The following is a 19,759-nucleotide window of genomic DNA, read 5'->3' as shown; positions in this document are numbered from 1 at the left end:
GATAATGTGTTGGAGTGATGGCTGCTGGAAATAGAGCCTGTCTAGGTTTGATCAAAAATCACTTTTTTTCAAATAGTAATGGTGCTGTTTTTTTTTACATCAGTAATGTCCTGACTTTACTTTGTAATCAGTTAAATGCTACTTTAATTCACCAAAGTACCAATTTCCTTCCTAAACAGCAAAACCTGTACATTATTCCAGTGTGTGATCAAGTGTGTGTATGTGTGTGTGTGTGCGTTTGGGTAAGAAAGACCAGGCCAGAATACTATAACATACAGTGAGTGGACAGAAAATCAAAATCAAAGTGACCATAGCAGTCAGCATACCAGTGAAGCCCATGAGCGCGCCTTCTCTGGCCTGCTGCCTCAGTCCTTCCACATCCTTATAGTCGATGTAAACAAGGTCGATTGCCTGGAGGCCGAATGCTTTGGTGGTGACCACCACTTTCTGCCGTGCATAGAGGAGTTCTTTAGCATCTTTGGTGCGTGTGGCACCTACATTTGGAAGAGACAGAAAACAAATATATATATATATATATATATATATATATATATATATATATATATATATATATATATATATATAAACCGATATAAACACAAAACATTAAATAAAAACCTTTTCAAGGGATAATCTTAAACACAATATATTATTGAAAACAATTCCAAATTGCATGCTATATATGAGCTTATTAGGAGATTAAAAAAAAATTTACCATCTAAGAACATTTGGTGTACTGTCATTAAAATAAAATAAAGGCTTATTAAATGGTGCAAAATTAAGATACACATAAACGTAGAGACAGCAGACCTATGCTGGCACAGAAGTCATCTGATCCAAAGACAACTCCATCATGATGAAAACCTGCCTTTGGCCCAAGATCTCGAAGTACTTCACACACTGCCTTCAAGAGAAAGAGAAAATAACGAGCTGTGTGAGTGTGTGTACATGTGTGTTCTCTGGCACTCAATCAAATCACTCAGTCAGATGGCTCTAATTTTTCCTCAAACTCCCTTTATCACTGTCCATGCCTCTGTTCCTCAAATAGTGTCAAGAAATGGAAACTGATCAGATAATAAAAAGAAAAAGACACACCTGCAAAGTCACACACACACAAATTAAATGGCCTGCCACATCTCTATCCCATGGACCGTGAAATCTAGAAATCTATGAAGACCCTCCAAGGATGAAACTAACCCCAGAACAAAGATTGGTGAGAGAAAGTCTGGAATGTGATATGACTGTGTCAGGCATGGAGCAGATGGAATTTGGAGAATGCTTTTGTTGGGTTCCAAATTAATTTCACTTCTTGCTGTGACTCTGCAATATTTCCCTGTCTCAGCTCTGTGATTCTGTCTAGCCAGCACAACAGAGGGTTTGGGGGAGGGGTGGAGGAAAAGAAAATAATCAAAAGAAAAAAGAACTGCATATTTTATTAGCGGACAAAAAACATGTCCATTTCTTTCTAGGTTACATGAAAGGGGGCATTTACAGATTTTATAATTCCAAAGAGATTGAGAATTCTTTGAGATGTGATGATATATGAGATTTGCAGGGCTGTTATTTACCTTAAAATTGAGCAAACCCACAGCAGTTTCCACAAAGGTGACCAAGCGGATGGGTTCTTTTAGCTCTCTGCCTTTTAAGTACTGCTCAAACCTGTCAACAAACTGAAGACGACACACACACAAAAGAGCATTAAACAACAACAACACTTTAATCACATGTAAACAGACAGCATATTAAAAAACCCTATTTTTAATAAATTCAAAAACTTCTGACTTTTGGAGAAAAAATAAAGATATTGCTTCAAAAACTTGATAGGATTCACACAGTCTTTGGACAACTCCTGTTTCACATGGCCCTCGAGGAATACTACAGGTTCCTGTCTGTATTTACAAAGCAACAAACACTGAATATAAAAAGGGAAGAGAGGAGATCTGAGCTGTCTGGTAGTGCATTTGGTTTCAGTTTTATGCAGAGCCTCCACTTCCCCCGGCAGACAGACTTGTGAGACTTGCAACGTGTTATACGACACTTCCCGGCACTATTAATTTTTCCTGCTAATATTTGAGCTTACGTATGGAGGCTTTAAAATGAAGTATGGTTCTTTGAAGACCAAAGATTCTGATTTATTCCAACAGACCAGTTCACAGCTAGCTGTGGACTGCCAGTGGGGTTGCCCAAATTCCAAAATCTTTTGGAAACACACAAAAGCTCCCTCTGTCAGATATTTTCTTTTAAAGCTTGTACAAAAAAAAAAGAAAAGATAAGACAAAAGAAAAAAACTTAAAGCAGAAAAGTGTAATTCCCTGTCCCCTCGTTTCATCTCTCTTTCACACATTGGGGACAGCAGATTAAAATAACCTCAGGTATGTCAAGGCTAGTTTTCCAAATAAAGCAAAAAAATATCCCACACACACTTGTTTTATTAGCTCAAAAGAATATGCCTTCATTGAGGGTTTTTTTTTTTTTTCTAATGGGGGAATTTTAATCATCTCCCCATTCAATCTCAGTAGGATAAATCATATCTGAGAGATTTGCATAAATATAAACCATCAAAGATTTTTCATCTTCAAAAGGGGTTTTCAAGACCCAGTAAGCTTTGTACTGTAATTATCTGAGGTCACAACCCTGCAGGAGAAATGCTGCTATGGCAACATAAAAATGCCAAAGGCTTAGCATAATATTCCCCTCGAAAGGAGAAAGGGAGGGAGAGGCTTGTTTAGTGGCCCTTCCATTTTCTTACCTTCTCTTTTATGAGGTGCTAGGATGACCTCTCTAATGGCCCTGTATTTCCGTACAAAATAATAGCCACTCTGCAGCAAAATTAACCGTTTATGTAACTCTTAATGAAACAAAGTTCTGCAACACAAACCTGACGCAATAGAGAAGCACCATTAGGATGTTGATAAGTGACAACAAATTACAGGTGTGCTTTTAAAGAGCTGAAGAATCAGGCCTTATTGCCCGTTTCAATATTTACACAGTACGGGGGAACTTAGCATTGAACCGTAGTTGCTTAAATGTTAATACCGCTCTCAGGTGTCAAGAGAAAAAGGGCTTTTCCAGTCCTCAATAGCGCTACAGACCGCCGACTCCTCTAGTGGTTGTTCAGCCCTCACTAAAACCCACATTTCTCAAGAACAAGTGCTGCGTAGGCCCCATTCACCACGGTCCAGATGGGAAAAGGGCAGGGATTTTGGGTGAGAGAGCTGCTAGAGCGAAAAAGGCGGCAAGTGGATGAGTTTCAATTAATTCTCTTCAAAAGAGGGCCAGATTAAATGTTTCCGGCCAGTTGAAGTGCTCATTTCACCGTGTGGGGGGAAATAGAATTAGGATCGGACATGGAGGGACGGGACTCGAGCTGGTTCCTTTCAATACTCAGTAGTGTGGCAGCCAAAGAATGCAAACAGCCCAGAATCTCTGGGAGAATTGTCTATGGACAAAAGGAGGAGGGGGGAGAGTTACGCCTTTTATAGTCCAATAAGCCTTGTCAGTCAAACAAGCACAGAAAGAGAGGTTAGAAAGAGAGAGTATAAGATTTTCACACAAAAGGAAACAAGTCCATCTTTTACCAACAAATCAATCTGGAGGTTCCTCTGCTCATCAACGTGAAAAAGGGATAGAAAATAAACAACAGAGGGATTTAGGGTTGGCTACAGAGAACAGAAGAGAAGCAGAAGAGTGAGTGATGATCAGGTTTGTAGTGGTATGACTTTGTGTTGTGTGCTGGATTATACACTCTCTGACTGCTCTTCACAGATACAAACACACACATAAAAAAGAGAGGGAAAGAGTGATATTTAATGCCACACAATAGCACTTGATCGCAGGTTATTATTTTGTTCAATGGAAAGAGGAAGCGGGAGACCGCAATTCCAATTCAGGTATGTCATTTTTATTAATAAAAAAAATAATAAAAAGTGTCCGTGTCAAGCGTGACGGTGAACAAACAGCTTTGGTGTGTGTCTCACTCTCTACCCAGACACCTCCCCAACCAGCGCTTCGCAGATCCCACACAATACTCACTTTCTCACAGGACTCATCCACATACAACCCCTTCAATACTAATCGAAAAGGAGGCCAATTATTTCCCAAAATTAGCGTATGGGTGAGGCAAGGATTAACCACTGACTCGACATTATGCTTTTGTCCACTGAACATCATGACAGTCACTACAGGATAATCATGAATATCCCAGTGCACACACCTCACCCGAATATTTGCATTAAATGCCCTGTTTTAAACCAAGCATTGATGAATGGAAGTTTGATTACAACCTGAATCCACCAAGGCTTTGTATGTACACCCCTTAACACTCACTGGTACCTGGTATGTCCCTGCTTGATCGAAGGCTGTCAGTGGAGTGTCGGAGAACCCGGATCAAGGCCCCCATCTCCATTACTGGGCACTGATCTCGGACATGACCCGGCTCCCCGCAACTCCAGCAGCGGGATCGCTAACCTGTGATGAAGAGAGGGGAGAGACAGGGTTTGTTGATGCAGAGAATCTCCAAGAACGGAGAGCCGGTTTCGGGGGAATGTTCCTCCATTTCCGGGTGGAAGAGTGCCGGGGATGAGACAACAGGGAGAGAAAGTACATGGGGCATGTCGGCCCGCGGATACGCTGGCAGATGGTCTTCCAGTTGGAGACGAACTGCAGCACCACACAGCTGATGACATCATCGATGTCACTGTCCTCCTTAGCCAGCACCAACTGCCGGCAGGCATCACTGAGCTGCTGAGCAAAGGCAATCAGGCCACTGACCTCGCTCAGAGTCAAGGAGCGGAAGTGCTGGCAGTGTACTTCTGGGCCGAGCCATTGCAGGATGGACATTTTGAAATTTTTAACAACTTCTAACTTTGCATTTTAGAATGGAGCATGCAATGTAACGTGTATGTGTATTTTTATATCTTGCGTGTACATATGCTTACCCTAAAATTTTCCAATGGTAATAACGATAGTTTCCAGCAATATGAATTGGTTACTGATGTGAATTTATAATAAATTCACAAGTGATCAAACAAAGTAAGAAGCTTTTCAGAATTCTCTGCCACTAGTGATACTAAAAGAAAAAGTTTTCAAACAGGTTTCCCAAACACTCATCTGCCATTCTCCGGCGAAACAGGTAGTCCCATCCCAAGCTCACACAATTGGTTGAGTGTACGCTGTTGTCAGGTGGCTCAAATAGAGCAATATTGAAAGCAGAAAATTACACGCATCAAAAATTACACACATCACCATCAATTTCCCTTTTTGATAAAAGTGGCAGTTAATACCCATATACCACATATTTATTGTAGTAGCAATAACTGAAATAACTACAGTATTTTTCAGGAAATCATGGTTACCATGGTCATTTTTTGTAAGGTTTTTCTTTAGCTGTGCATGACAATGTAAATAAAATGTCCAAAGATCAGGGCTGTGAGAGATAGTAAAGAGAGAAAGAGAAAAAGAAAAACACTCTCTCCTTTCATGTAAGTCTCACGCCACTTTCAAAGTAATGGGCCCATGTGAGGTCAGTGCTACATGACTTCCTCTCTGCTCACAATCCCCCATATCCTGCTGCGGCTATGAGCCTGACTGTGTGCAAAGCATGTGGAGAGCATGCTCTAACCCACACCAGATATGTGTGCAAATTTTAAACGCACACACAAACTATATATGTGTGGAGGTTGTGTTGATTTTTGGGTGGCTATGTGGGTAGTGAATGGTGTGGGCAATTTTTTTTTGAGAAAACTGTAAACATTGGGTTATTTTTATGTGGATGAGAGGAGATTCACGAAACCAACTGCATTCAACTATAACAGATATTGAAACAAAAATACAAACGGTATCTTCCTCAAATCAACTGTTGTTTTTGGGATGTTCTCCAGAGTTTAAAAACAGTTGTACTGAAACATTTACATAACCCTTTTCTCAAAATGTTCCATACCCCTTGCAGAATCTGTTAAAAGATGTTTTCTTAAATTTAAGGGATCGTATTTTGGAATATACTTAAATATCTGTTTTACAGTCCAGAAGAACCTGCAAAACAGATATTTAAGTAAACTCCACAAAATAAAATAATAACTGGGATTACACAAAGATTATCTGGCAACACAAAAGGCAACACAAAATTAAGAACCTAATTTATGCAAACTTCTGAAAAGAATAATGTGTGTACATTCAGCTATTATTTTAAATAACTAATATATAATAGGAATATATTTTAAATAGCTTCTTTAGGAGAGTACTAAATAAAAAACTAAATGCAGTATTCAGGATCCCTCTTACGATCCCTCTTATTTTAAATAAAATTATAAAATCCTTGAAGATTCTGAAAAGGTTTGTACGTTTAAGAGCAGAACTGTTTTTTGAGGGAACAAAAATATTAAGTAAAAGACAAAACAGCAAACAGACAAGAATGAGAAATATGGACACCTGTCAACAATTAAAAAGGGAAGAAATATCAAGCAGCCCAGGAAATATAGGAGTACTAATTAAAACCACTAGTTAAAAACATCCTGTTTCGAGCCTAAACTAACTGTGAGCAACATACTAGGGGCCCCTCCATCTCTCAGCCTCGGTCCCTCCTTCCCTTCATCTACCTTGTTAAGACATTGTGGGCTCTATCAGGTCTTTTCAGTGTTCATGCAGAGCAGCTGAATACAGCATATTTGGGCTAGGTTGGGGAAATGGGCTATAGGGATTTGGGGGCTGGTGTATTGGCCATGCTGGGTGCCACCAGGGAACTCCTGGGGCCGCCTGGCAGAGGAAGCCCTGCTTTGATGGACGGACAGACATCCAAAATAATCCTTAACACCTCCTACATAACACCAATGGAGGTGATCAGGAGCAAAGAGTGTTTAATGATGTCACTTTAATTAAGATCTTCAGTGTGAGACTGACTGACCTATCTGTATATCAAGCCACTAGTCATTAAAGGTGTAATTCCCTGATGAAACGGTACAGCCATATTCTTTTATCGAAACATGCACCTTTGATTTTATCCTCAGAAATACAATTAAAGGTATGTGTTTGATGTCCAACATAAACGTGCTATAGTGAATTGCTGTAGTTGTGAGTACGGCTTGCATTTAATGATTCATTGACTTCAAAAACATCTCATTCCCTCACATCTACCATAGCGGTATAGTGGCCATAAGCAAAACATCTCACAAAACAAAGTTTGTTTGGTTTTATAAAACAATAGTTGATGTGCACTGTGAAAGAAGCCAAACTATGTGGAACAAGTCCCAAGTAAAATGTAATGAGGTTACAATACTTAAGGTTAATCTGCAAACTCTGTTTGAACTTGAGGTGAACTGACCACATTCATGCACTTAAATTGACACTGGGACAATGTGGTTCACAGTACTTGCAAAAATGGCAAAGGAAAGTGAATATAGTTCTGAAAAATGTCTAGCGACACACCAGAAGTCAGATTTATTTTTTTAACCAATACAGTGGCATTCATACAGTTTTAAGAGGGGATTGAGAGATTTAATACTTTGGGGTCCCTGCACTGACTCTATACAGTGAAAAGTTGTTATAATAGAAAGTTTTTGCCCCAATCTCAAATATCATATCATCCTTACCAGCTTCTTGGTAGGTTTATTCAAGAGGCCCTGTGTTTCCAGGGAAAAGAAGTTGAGATAGATCATATTTAGGGACATCTGTCTTGTGAGGCCAATTTCAAAATGTCATGGCTTTCTTGAGCTGATGCCAAGATATACAGCCCCTCTCTCTCTGGGCCCGACTACAGAGATCAAGTCCTCTTTACAGAGTAATGAAAAAGACTGTTATTATTGCTTTGAAAAGACCTGTGGTTTCCTCTTATATCCTGTGAGTTCAGAAGCTGCTGTGTTCTTTACAAATGATGGAAAATGCAAGAGCACATCAGAGGTATTTTTAGTTTCTCATCTTTTAGATTAAGCTGAGAATAGCCTTATAATCAATGCCACATTAACTATAATCTAACAGTGATCACCATAAATTTAATATGGAAATATTGCAAACAAGCCCTGGTCACTCTATGGATTAATTGTATAGAAAAGAGCAGCATTAACATTTTTCAAAATAGATGTGTGTGAGAGTGTGTTTTCCATTGAAGAGACAGAGTAATATGGGTTTTGGACCCATTTAAATGAAAATGTTGTCATAATTTACCTCACTTCTTCACAAACTCATTTGACCTTCCTTCTTATGTGGAACACAAAAGGAGCACTTTAATGAATATACCGGTCTATCTTTACAATACAATGGCAATTGACAGTGACTCAAAAGTATCATAGTAGCAGCAAATGCATTCTTTTGTGTTCCATGGAAGGAAGAAATTCATATTGGTTTAGAATGACATGATAGGTTAGTAAATTATTACAGAATTTTCATTTTTTGGGTGAACTATTCCTTTAAGATACTTCGAGTCATTATTCACTTACCCATTGAACCTCTCCTGTGTCCTCCACCTTTGGCAGCATGAGAGCGGTGGGCAGCACCTCCTCCTGTAGAATAACCTCCAGGTCGGCTTCAGCCAGGCCACTGGATACTGAGTTCACCCGTACACACTTCTCTGTGCGCCCCAGATCAAGCTCTGCCAACATCTTCGGGATGGTTTTCCGAGCTGCATCCTGCCAGAAACACAAACTGCACACTAACCAACCAAGAATCGACATCAAAGAAAGAAAATAATTAAAATGCAGACGAGTCACCGGAATAAAAGGGTTACCCAAGAGTGAACCTATTTTCAATGATGTTCAAAATGTGCGCTTGCACAGAACATTACATTTTTATATTACAATTCAGACTTTCCCAAGAATGAGCAATTTATTTGATATGACTTTAAGAACACAGATTTGTGTATAATCCGTAGAGGTAATAAATGACTGTCAAATGTGCACACCAGTGAAACACCCGTAGACTGATTATTGTTTGGTTTTGTGCGACTGGACAAAGCTCTGGTACGTTGGAAGAAGTACTATGTCAAATATGGGAAATTGCAAGCAATAAAAATGCAACCCAGGGCATATCTGTTTGAACAGGTCAATGGTGCACTTGTAAAAATATAAAAAGATGCATCAGCTTGGAAGAGAGGTTATGTGAATCGACAGAAGGAGGTGGTGATTGGCACCTGGGATTACGATGAGGAGCAAGATCTAGCGAGAAGGATTAATCTCACTAGAGCAAATGCACCAAAGGCCATAAATTGAGAATCTCTGCACACAAGTTGTCCACACAAACACCACACTACATGACCAAAGTAAGTGGAGGGAGGGCAGTGATGTAAATGAACATTAGGGCCAAGTTCCAGGGCCTAACTGTGACACAGCAGCACACGCAAGGAGATTCAAACCAGATGCACCTCGAGAAGACTAAATGTAGGTTATAGAGAAAGGGCCGAAAGATGAGGTTTTCATTGGCCTAAGCACGGCGCTCCATCCAAAGGGAAATGTGGTCTCAGTTAAACAGCAAGAGGAAACAGTAGCTCAGGAGTTGTCAGGTTAGATCAGAGGAGGGATAAGAGAGGCCATGTAAGAAAGAGGAGGGGAAGAGAAACTCATGGGTTAATTCAACTTGAATGAGGCACTTTGTAGTCTTGGTCATTTTTACACAGTCCACATAGAGCCGCAGCCAGGCACAGTTATCTAAAAACTGTTTAACCCCATGGTCTGGCCATTATGGCCATGTAATAATCCAAATGTGGTCAGTGTAGATCTGTAACCCTATTTAAGGATCTGTTTCAAAACCTATCTGCAATCTCAATTCAAAGGCTTTTCCAAAAGGTAGTTTATGCCACCAAAAACCTGTTTATGCCACCATCGAAGAAGAATTGGGATCCTAGAAGTGGTTCTTATTCAGAACCGGTTCCATTAAAAAATAATACTAGAACTGAATGATGTTCATGATTGTGGCAGGGCGGAGGGCGGGGCCAGGTCGTGATCCCACACACCCGGTCCCGTATTAGGCTAATCAAGCCTCTGAGGTATAAAGGTCGACTGCAGAGGATCGTTCGGGAGAGAGAGAGATCGTTTACAGACATGTCCGTCATGTGTGTATTTATGTTGTCTTTTAAGTTTATCATTAAAACTATTATTTATATTATCAAGCCGGTTCTCGCCGCCTCCTTTCCATTGACTTTTACAATGATTTTCAGTGAATTTTCAGTTTTAGCAAATAACTTACTGAATGGTAAGTCAATCATTTCATTATATCACTATATCTATTAAATGAGTGATTACTGGATGGTTTATGATCACATACATAAACAAATAAATATCTTAATTAGTCTGTATAACATTGTTTGCAAAAATCTGTTGTTAAAATATGATACGATCATTATCATTTTGTTACAGGCTGATAATGGCAGTTAATACAATATTAATTGCATTTATTAATTCCAAATATTTCCTCCTCAAACGTACAGTACTAAACAATTCTGGTTCCTTAATGATCCCATTAACGATTCCATTAGAATAATTAGAATTGTTAAAGTCCTTGAGATTCTATCCCTACTCCACAAGATATTATAGGATTTCGGCCAATTCTCCCGTGTGCTTTAAGTGAGGAGAGCTATTTGAATGCTACACAGAGCTGCTGCCTATGAAGAGCATTCCTAATTGATCACCTATGAGGCTCCATTTCAGATATTATGCTGTCATAGAATGCATCTGCCAATGTAGGCAGGAGGCAGCAAGGCAGCTAACAATATTTTGAGACAGATCCTTAGTCTAGTCTGGACCAAAAAACCCTGTCTTTTGACCTTGTAATCATAAATTCCCTGGATTAAAAATAATTTCACACTAGAGACAAATTATAAGGAATGGACAGGAAGCTTTCTGTGCAGTCACACTTAAATGTGGCATTTTGAAAGTTCACAGATATACAAACAAAACAGACTAAAATCAACATACAATCTAGACACTCAAATGTCTAAACTATTATGGTTCTCATTTTACAATTTATGCTAATACTATTGTTGTTTCTCTGCTAACAGAGCATAAAGGGATCCTCAATACGGTATTCTCAATAGACAGTCATGGGTACGCTTAATGTCTATAAAATATTTGGACATCACAGTGGTAATTTTAGGGGCTGATGGATTTATGAAGCCATAACTCAGCATTCATAAAACTGTTCAATGGCTAATCCAGTCTGAGTGCTCCACTCTCATCCACAGTATAATCCAAGACTGATCCAGTGTCTTAAGATAACACAGAACCACTGCTTTTTTGGGAGACTGGTATCATGTTCACTCTTGAGCAAAAACATGAGGGTTTAAGTTGCAAATCAACATCAAACAGTACCCATATCAAGTCAAAGACAACAGAGTTGCTATGGAAGAGAAACTGACCATTCAGATTTAAGAAACCATCTGCCCATGCTGAATTACAAAACGCTAGATCAAATCTTCATGGCACACAATCCTCTGCTTTTTATCAGCACATATCACTTTGAACTGATGTTCCAGACAGCAACATATATGAATCTCTATCATCTCATCATACAGAGCTAACATTCTAAGCTGGAATAAAGTGCTTTGAAAGATCAAATGTTTTACATTAATGGAAGCCTGTCCAACTAGTTGCTTCAAAAGACCCTTCCCCATCACACAGCATCCCAGAGTGACCAGGAGAATCACAGGTTTGAGGGATCTTCGATTTCTTCCAACAAGCCCATAATTAAAGCTCAACACACTATTTTTCAAGGTTTTTATTTTATATCTTTAAGGCCATATCCTTCAAATTCGTGGAGAATTTGGACTCCAACTCTGTGATATGCAAAGAAATAGATTTACATTTGGATTATTCAGTTTCAAAATCAAAGCTATAGAAAATATATAGAAAACGTTTGTATGACATTTTATATGTATAATGGATCCTTTATACGTGTACATTTATAGAAATGAGAGCAAGGATTGTGATAGTAAAATAAGTCAGAATAATTGCAAAGCACCTTTAAATCAGCTGATACTTTGAATATAATTAGATAACACTTGCTTTGAACATCTGTCAGTTTAGTTCAGATTCTCTTAAAGGCATAGTATACTGAAAAATACAAATTCTATAATCATATACTCACCCTCATGTTTTATACCCAAAATGACTCATTGTAGAACATAAAAGGAGATGTTAGGAAGAATGTTAAGCCCAAAATATACTTTGATCAGAATGCTAGGTGTCTGCGTACAGGACATATGATGCAAATTTCGTCAAAAGCAGCATGATTGAGCAATGAGGCCTGATAATTTCTAACCTCACCTACTCTGAACGTGCAGAATGCACATGCACCTGGAATTATCTGCATTTATTTGTAGGTCCATAAGGTGGAAAAACTCACAGTTGAGCCATTGCTGCCACAAAGAAGCTCTAGAAGCTGTAATTGCCAGAAAACAACAGGAGACGATGATGGAAACAACAACAGTGGATGTGTACGTCAGGTGACACCTGCATTTGTATAATGAAGCAGAAGGAATAAAAAGACATCATCATGGATCTAAACTCCTGAAGAGAAGAAATCTGGTGTCCCATAACCGTCGTAGCGTGCATGCACCAACCACCTATGTATAGGCACGCAGTCAACTTTAAAAGGTGAGCGTTCGACATCACTTTGGGCTTCAGCGTCAGTCACCAGTCGCTTTCATTGCATGGAAAAAGTTGCAATGAAAGTGAATGGTGACTAAGGCCAGAAACAACCTTTACACAAGTGCGTGTACATAGATACGAGCATCTGGCCAACGCAGAGTCCAAATTAACATACATAACGCCTGTTATTGCGTTACTGTGTCAGTAACAAACCTCAAAACTCAAGGGGGCGATATAGTTACCTTAAAAAGTCTGTGCCAATAAATATATGTGTGTGTGTGTATATGTATATGTATATATATATATATATATATATATATATATATATATATATGTGTGTGTGTGTGTGTGTATAATATATTGTGGAGCGGAGGGGCGGGGCCGGTCGGAATATCGCATGCCCGGTCCCCAATCAGCCTGATGAGGCGCCGAGGGATAAAGGCGGCCGGTGACGCATTGTTCGAGAGAGAGAGAATTACGGACATGTCCGTCATGTGTGTTTGTTTATGTGTTTTTGAGTTTCTCATTAAAATATAATTTATGTTGACAAGCCGGTTCTCGCCTCCTCCTTGCCCATCCTTCAACAGTGGTACATTATATATATATATATATATTGAGTTTACCTTACTTGTTCCATTGAAGAACAGAATTATAGAATATAGAACTTCTATATTCACTATAGACATTTGAGAGCGAGAGCAACTATATCAGTCATTGCTGCTGTTTGCATGTCTCCATGATATTTTTATCTCACTCTTTTAGTTTTCGTCTTTCATTTTTGGCTTCTTGCAAGCCACAGTGACACTTGTGATGCAGGTGAAAATGAGCTGTAACTATGTGAGGGGAGGGTGACCCTGATCCTCTGAATGTTAAATCTAAGCAAACAAATGCACCATGGACAGGGTCTGACAGATGACACACCAGGAGTCTGGAGATCTATTCCAGCTGAATGACGAACAGATCCAGCATCTGATCCGCTCTTCATTCTGCATTTGTCCAGTTCCGCATGAGGGAAAACCCTGTCCCTCCAGGCTTGACACACGATTCTCTCAGCCTCTCGAAACCTTCCACTTCTCCTCACACTGTGAGGTTGAAGAATGACCCAGGGTCTGTTACTTCTTCAGAGCGCAACTTGGGCAGCTCACATATTACATGATTGTGTGGCCGCCTAGCTCTGCCAATCTAAACAGACGGCTGTAATTTGATAAAGAGAGACGGAAAAAATGCGCCCTCAAAACTCAGCATTTCTCAAAACTCAGCGTTTTGTGATATGTTGGCTTGCACTGAACTCCCAGCAGGAAGATGATAGAGAAGTTCCACTAAAGGAGCATCCAGATGGAAACTCAGGCCCACCATTATTAATCCACATGCAAAATCTGCACTTCAGAGTTAAACATGGAGTCTTAAAGCTTGGTTAGCCTCTGTTCCAGGAAGCTACTTACTTCTGTTCCCACAGTACATGACATGTCTGTCATCAAAACTTTCCTTAAAACAGAATCATTCCACAAAATTGAAAACTGTACCAGCAAAACTTCAACCTAATAAAATTATGTTTAACAATGTGTCAACACAGCAGTGGTTCCCAACTAGGGTTAAATACATGCATGTATGCCCAGTGATGCAGATATCATGTGAGAATCTCTTATGCTAATTGCAGTAAACATTTTGAAAAAATGTAGATCCCTTTGCTTTCCCTTTGCATTATGTCTAGTCAAAGTTCTGCTGCATACTCTTTTATGATTGCACTTGTCTTCTACTTGTGCTGTAACCATAACTGTGTGAATAATCTGCAAAGTTATCTTTACATTAAAGCTGAAATGTTGATTTTTTTTTTTTTTTTTTTGCTGAACCTGAATCACCAAATTGAATTGCAAAAACGAAAGTTATTTTCCTACCATCTGTCCACTATCAGCCAAAGAGATAGTCCCACCCCAAACTCAAGCCACTGAACCAATGTTGTAGTGGTGGGCTATTCTGGATAATCAAACAGTGATATTTTCATAATGCCACAGAATCAGTGTTTACACTTTCTGGGTTTACTAATTAACAAGTGGCTTGCTTATTAACTCAGCAAAAAAGAAATATCCTCTCAATTTCAACTGCATTTATTTTCAACAAACTTAACATGTGTAAATATTTGTATGAACACAAAAACATTAAACAAATTACACATAAACTGAACAAGTTTCACAGAAATGGAAAAATGTGTCCCTGAACAAAGTGGGGATCAAAATCAAAAGTAACAGTCAGTATCTTGTGTGGCTACCAGCTGCATTAAGTACTGCAGTGCATCTCCTCCTCATGGACTGCACCAGATTTGCCAGTTCTTGCTGTGAGATGTTACCCCACTCTTCCACCAATGCACTTGCAAGTTCCCAGACATTTCTGCAGGAAATGGCCCTAGCACTCACCCTCTGATCCAACAGGTTCTAGACATGCTCAATGGGATTGAGATCAGGGCACTTCTTTGGCCATGGCAGAACACGGACATTACTGTCTTGCAGGAAATCACACACAGAATGAGCAGTATGGCTGGTGGCATTGTCATGGAGGGTCATGTCTGGATGAGCCTGCAGAAAGGGTACCACATGAGGGAGGAGGATGTCTTCCCTGTAACACACAGTGTTGAGATTGCCTGCAATGACAACAAGATCAGTCTGGTGATGCTATGACACACCAACCCAGACCATGATGGACCATCCAACTCCAAATCGATCGCGCTCCAGAGTACAGGCCTCAGTGTAATGCTCATTCCTTTGATGATAAACACGTGTCCGGCCATCACCCCTGGTGAGACAAAACCACAACTCATCAGTGAAGAGCACTTTATGCCAGTCCTCTCTGGTCCAGCGAAGGTGGGTTTGTGCCCATAGGCGACATTGTTGCCGGTGATGTCTGGTAAGGACCTGCCTTACAACAAACCTACAAGCCCTGAAAGGTCAGTAGAAAGGTCTCTTTAGTATCCAAAGTTTTTATAACCGTGACCTTAATTGCCTACCGTCTGTAAGCTGTTAGAGTCTTAATGACCGTTCCACAGGTGCATGTTCAAAAAATGTTTACGGTTCAGTGAACAAGCATGGAAAACATTATTTAAACCCTTTACAATAAAGATCTGTAAAGTTATTTGGTTTTTACAAAATTATATTTAAAATACAGTGTCCTGAAAAAGGGACGTTTCTTTTTTGCTGAGTTTAGTTGTCTCTGCATATACATTTTAGGAAATGCATTTTCAAATCAAAAGATTAAAAGGTATATATGTAAAATTCAGAAACCCTTGTTATTAATTGCACATGTGGCCATTAAGTGAACTGTAGCTAGCTACCTGCTGCTCATGCTTGTGCCCACACATAGGGAGGAGAGGAAGCAAGCATCGGCCAAAACAATGATGCAATGTACAAAGACACTGAACGTGATTCACTGGGTCATGCTGACAGATGAGGCAGCATAATTAAAATTACACAGTTATGATTGTTTTACTTCAAACTTTGAGACTAAACTAAAAATACTTATCAGCTATTGTAGCATACTGATACACATACAACTATACCAGACAATTTACTGTTGCGCTGCACTGTTAGGTTGCATTATTGTACATTTTGTATATCATATGTTGTACCACGATAAAAAAAAAAAAAAAAAAAAAAAAACAGCGTATTTGCTTAAATTTACCCTGAATACCTTACTTTTGGTATAAAGAGAAGATTGTTTAAATTATTTGAAAGAAATGCCCTGCCGATGTTCACTCTAGTTTTCACTTGACCACAATCATGTTCCCACTTATACAGATTAGACTCAGTAGATAAATGTTTTTGTTTTTTGGCTTACTCAAGAGTGTGTGTAGGAGTCGGTGTTGTGCTGGGAGCCGGACTGTTTGCTGGATTCCATCTCTAAGATAGCGTTACCTAGTGTTGCAGACTGTCGTTGATGCTGCTGCATAGTGGAAGATAAGCAAGTCTCTTGGGAGCGTGCATAAACGTCACATCCTTTGGATTTTCCCGGCAAAACTGACCTGCTCCCTTCACATGAAAATCAGTCTACAGGCTTTAAGGAAACCAAGGAAGTCCGGGAAGGGCTCATTTTTTAAGTTGTGTTACAAGCCATTCACACATTGGCAAAAAAATAAAAATAAATAAATAATAATAAAAAAATTACATATCACACCTTTAACACACTTAATTGGTCAGTCAGATCGAACCCCTCTTGCACTAAAAAAAAAAAAATTTTTATTGTAATTTGACACTTGTCTGACATGGCCTCTAAACACATGCTGCAAAAAATACAGGAGACGCTATGTTCTGTGTGAGACGCAAAAAAATTATATATATAAAAAAAATAAATGATCACAATGCAACAGTCAAAGAAGTCTGTCTAGCACATGTTTACATACCCCAAAAAATAAATAAATAAAAAAAAAAAGTTTGAGGTGAACAGACCCCAAGGCTTTTACTCATGTATATTTGGCCATGTTCTGTATTTTCCAGGCTTGAAGGCCCTAAATTTCCCCCGTTTCTTCTTGCAACATTTGCAAAGTCACTTATCCAAGGGAAATGTTCAATGTAAAGCTGAGGAAATAATGGAAAATATGCTATAGGACACAATTAATTTAAGTTCAGAAAATGACGCAATGCCATCAATCATGCACTTTGCAAGTACAAGCCATAAAGCGAAATACAATATTAAACTAAAGTTAAGCTAGTACTGATATCCCAGTTCAGTAAAAAGCTATTCGTTTTGTAGAAAATATAGCCACGGTCTCAAAATGATTACTAGCTGGTGGTCAAACTAAATATAGGAATATGCCCGAAGCCGAATACCTTATTTGGTAAGGCACGAATAATGACTTCAAAATTAATAACTAATTCATCAGAATAATAATAAAAGAAGAATGATCCAACAAGCACAGATATTAAGCGATATTTTAAATAAACATACCCAAAATTACAAAGCAATGGTGAGTCTGTGAAACCAGCTACAACAGTGTAAACCTTATGAATGAAAATGTGCACATCTCAGAAATGCAATCTTGCCAAGAGTAACATTAACTAAGATACTATATTGTACATATTTTCCACTTCTTTAAATGTCTGTTAACACATTAACACCAACTGTTGCACACAATTCACACATAAGGATCCATTAACCAACCTGAGCACAATGTTGAATTCCTGACCAGAGGTGTGATGCTTTTATATAGCGGAGCTCGTTTGTCCGTCTCTCAAAGTGGACTACACTTATATCCACATCACCAATTAAGGTAATTGCATGGTTTAGCCTTTATTATCAAACAGTTTATATGCTCTATAGTGGTTTAAAAACTTGTAAATCTATTCAGAATATTCCTGCGTATGCTCAGAGGATTGCAGATAAAACAAAACATAGCCTCAAGTGTAGCCTATCATAAAACTTTCTGATATAAATTTATGGTGCTTTCACCTGATTGTACATGCTTAATTCTTATTTCTTTTAATGTTTGTATTTAATATTTGCTGCAAAATGTGTGCTTGGCATTTCACAATTGCTTGACACCTTGTGCCGCCATAATAACAATGTTATACTTACACATTTTATATGCAGAAACTAGAAATGTAAGAGTGTTACATTTTAAAAGTTAGTGTTTAGTTTTGAGACACTTCCGGTCTAAGCAACACCCACATTCGGTTCTATCCGGACTCTGAGACAGATAATTATGTCATAGTAACACATACAAATACAGACAATGGCCTTGCTGCACACCGCTACTAAATACTGTAGATATTGCTGACTTGGCATAAGCATAATTTCACAGGCCCTTGCACTGCAAGGCACAATGGGTCAAACTTTGTATCATATGCTAGATAAAAGACTTTTGATGTGAAACATAACCTACTGTATGTATGACATGCAGTGAAACTGATCAAAGGCAGTTCTCTGTTTGATGTGTATAATACATGCTACATAAATACAGTTGATGTTAAGTCTTTGGTTTTCATCTTTTAGAATCAAACTCTTGGATGCAGAACAGCAGTGAAACAGACAGCTCATCTCCATTCATGTGTTTTCGTTTTGATTATAGATCATGTATCCATTTATCCTGAATGAAGCCTCTACAAATCATCTGGTCTTCAACATTTCACATAAGCATTCATCATATGCTTGAGAAATCCCCCCAGATAAAGTAGATATCACTAATGCCCATCATACACTTCACACATATCTCATGACTTTACTTAGTTATTTGCATTAGACATAGCATATGAATATCTACTTGCTTAGAATAAATCAGCTATGTATGGCATGCATATCACTCATCCTCTTCCCTGGTGAGAGTGTAATGACAGATCTTCATGTTGTAGCTGCAAGATTGGAGTGATACAATGTGATATTATGGCTTATGTTGGACTTCTCAGGTTTCTTCTGCAGGATCTACAGAAGACAGATGCATGTAATTTTTCTTGACACATCATGAACGTGAAATTAAAGGCATCGTTTACCCTATGCTCTACATTCTCATGTGCACATTCAAACCTGGCACCTTAAATGTATTAATGATTCAAAAGGCATTGGTTCTCAAGTAACTCATGATTGACTGGAACAGTACATGCTTAAATGTATATATATATATATATATATATATATATATATATATATATATATATATATATATATATATATATATTTAAATAAATCAAGCAATGCTCACTAGACCTACAAATGTAAGAACAAAGCATGTAGATATCTAATACATGAAGTAACAATATATTATGTACAAAGGCACAGGTGATGCCAGCACCGAAAGAGTTGTTTGCAGGGATAATGTCACAGCTTTCTTGTTCTTTTTTTTTTCTCATTTACTTATCTCATACCCATAAGGTACATACGTGATCTTTCAAAGATCCTTCTATCACTGTTTGCGTTTCTTGGCAGCAGAGCACCCTGTGTCCAGTTTGTGTTCTTCTAGGAGAACAGTGAGAACCCTCTCCTCTTCAAGAAATAGTTAACCAAAAAAATGACAAATTCTGGAAGTTTCTGTAATATGGCTCCAGAATATCTTTCAACAGCAATCTCTCAGCTTAATTGGAGAGAGAGACAACTGTTATTTTGCAGACTTTGTAATGTGAACTATACTAACACACACATCACTACACTGCTGCAATCCAGAGCAGCACACACTCTTTGAACCGACCCAGTAAGAGTGTGGCAGAAGAAATCAGAGA

The 19,759-nt window shown here is 38.7% G+C and overlaps 1 protein-coding gene across 1 annotated transcript in view; it reads right to left on the bottom strand.

Moving 5' to 3' along the window:
- Window positions 1-19,759, bottom strand: part of clybl (citrate lyase beta like) — a 96,638-nt gene that overhangs the window by 12,011 nt on the left and 64,868 nt on the right. Inside the window, exons 3-6 of the mRNA XM_052149141.1 lie at window positions 8,427-8,615; window positions 1,569-1,670; window positions 811-904; window positions 327-494 (exon numbers count right to left, since the gene is read on the bottom strand). Of these exons, the coding sequence (XP_052005101.1) occupies window positions 327-494; window positions 811-904; window positions 1,569-1,670; window positions 8,427-8,615 (553 nt within the window). The remainder of the gene's footprint in view (window positions 1-326; window positions 495-810; window positions 905-1,568; window positions 1,671-8,426; window positions 8,616-19,759) is intronic.

The sequence above is a fragment of the Xyrauchen texanus genome, chromosome 18 (genome assembly GCF_025860055.1).
Source record: "Xyrauchen texanus isolate HMW12.3.18 chromosome 18, RBS_HiC_50CHRs, whole genome shotgun sequence".
In the NCBI taxonomy this organism is placed as follows: Eukaryota; Metazoa; Chordata; class Actinopteri; order Cypriniformes; family Catostomidae; genus Xyrauchen; species Xyrauchen texanus.
Note: the sequence above shows the minus strand (reverse complement) of the source record. Positions and strands in the feature narration are given on the sequence as shown.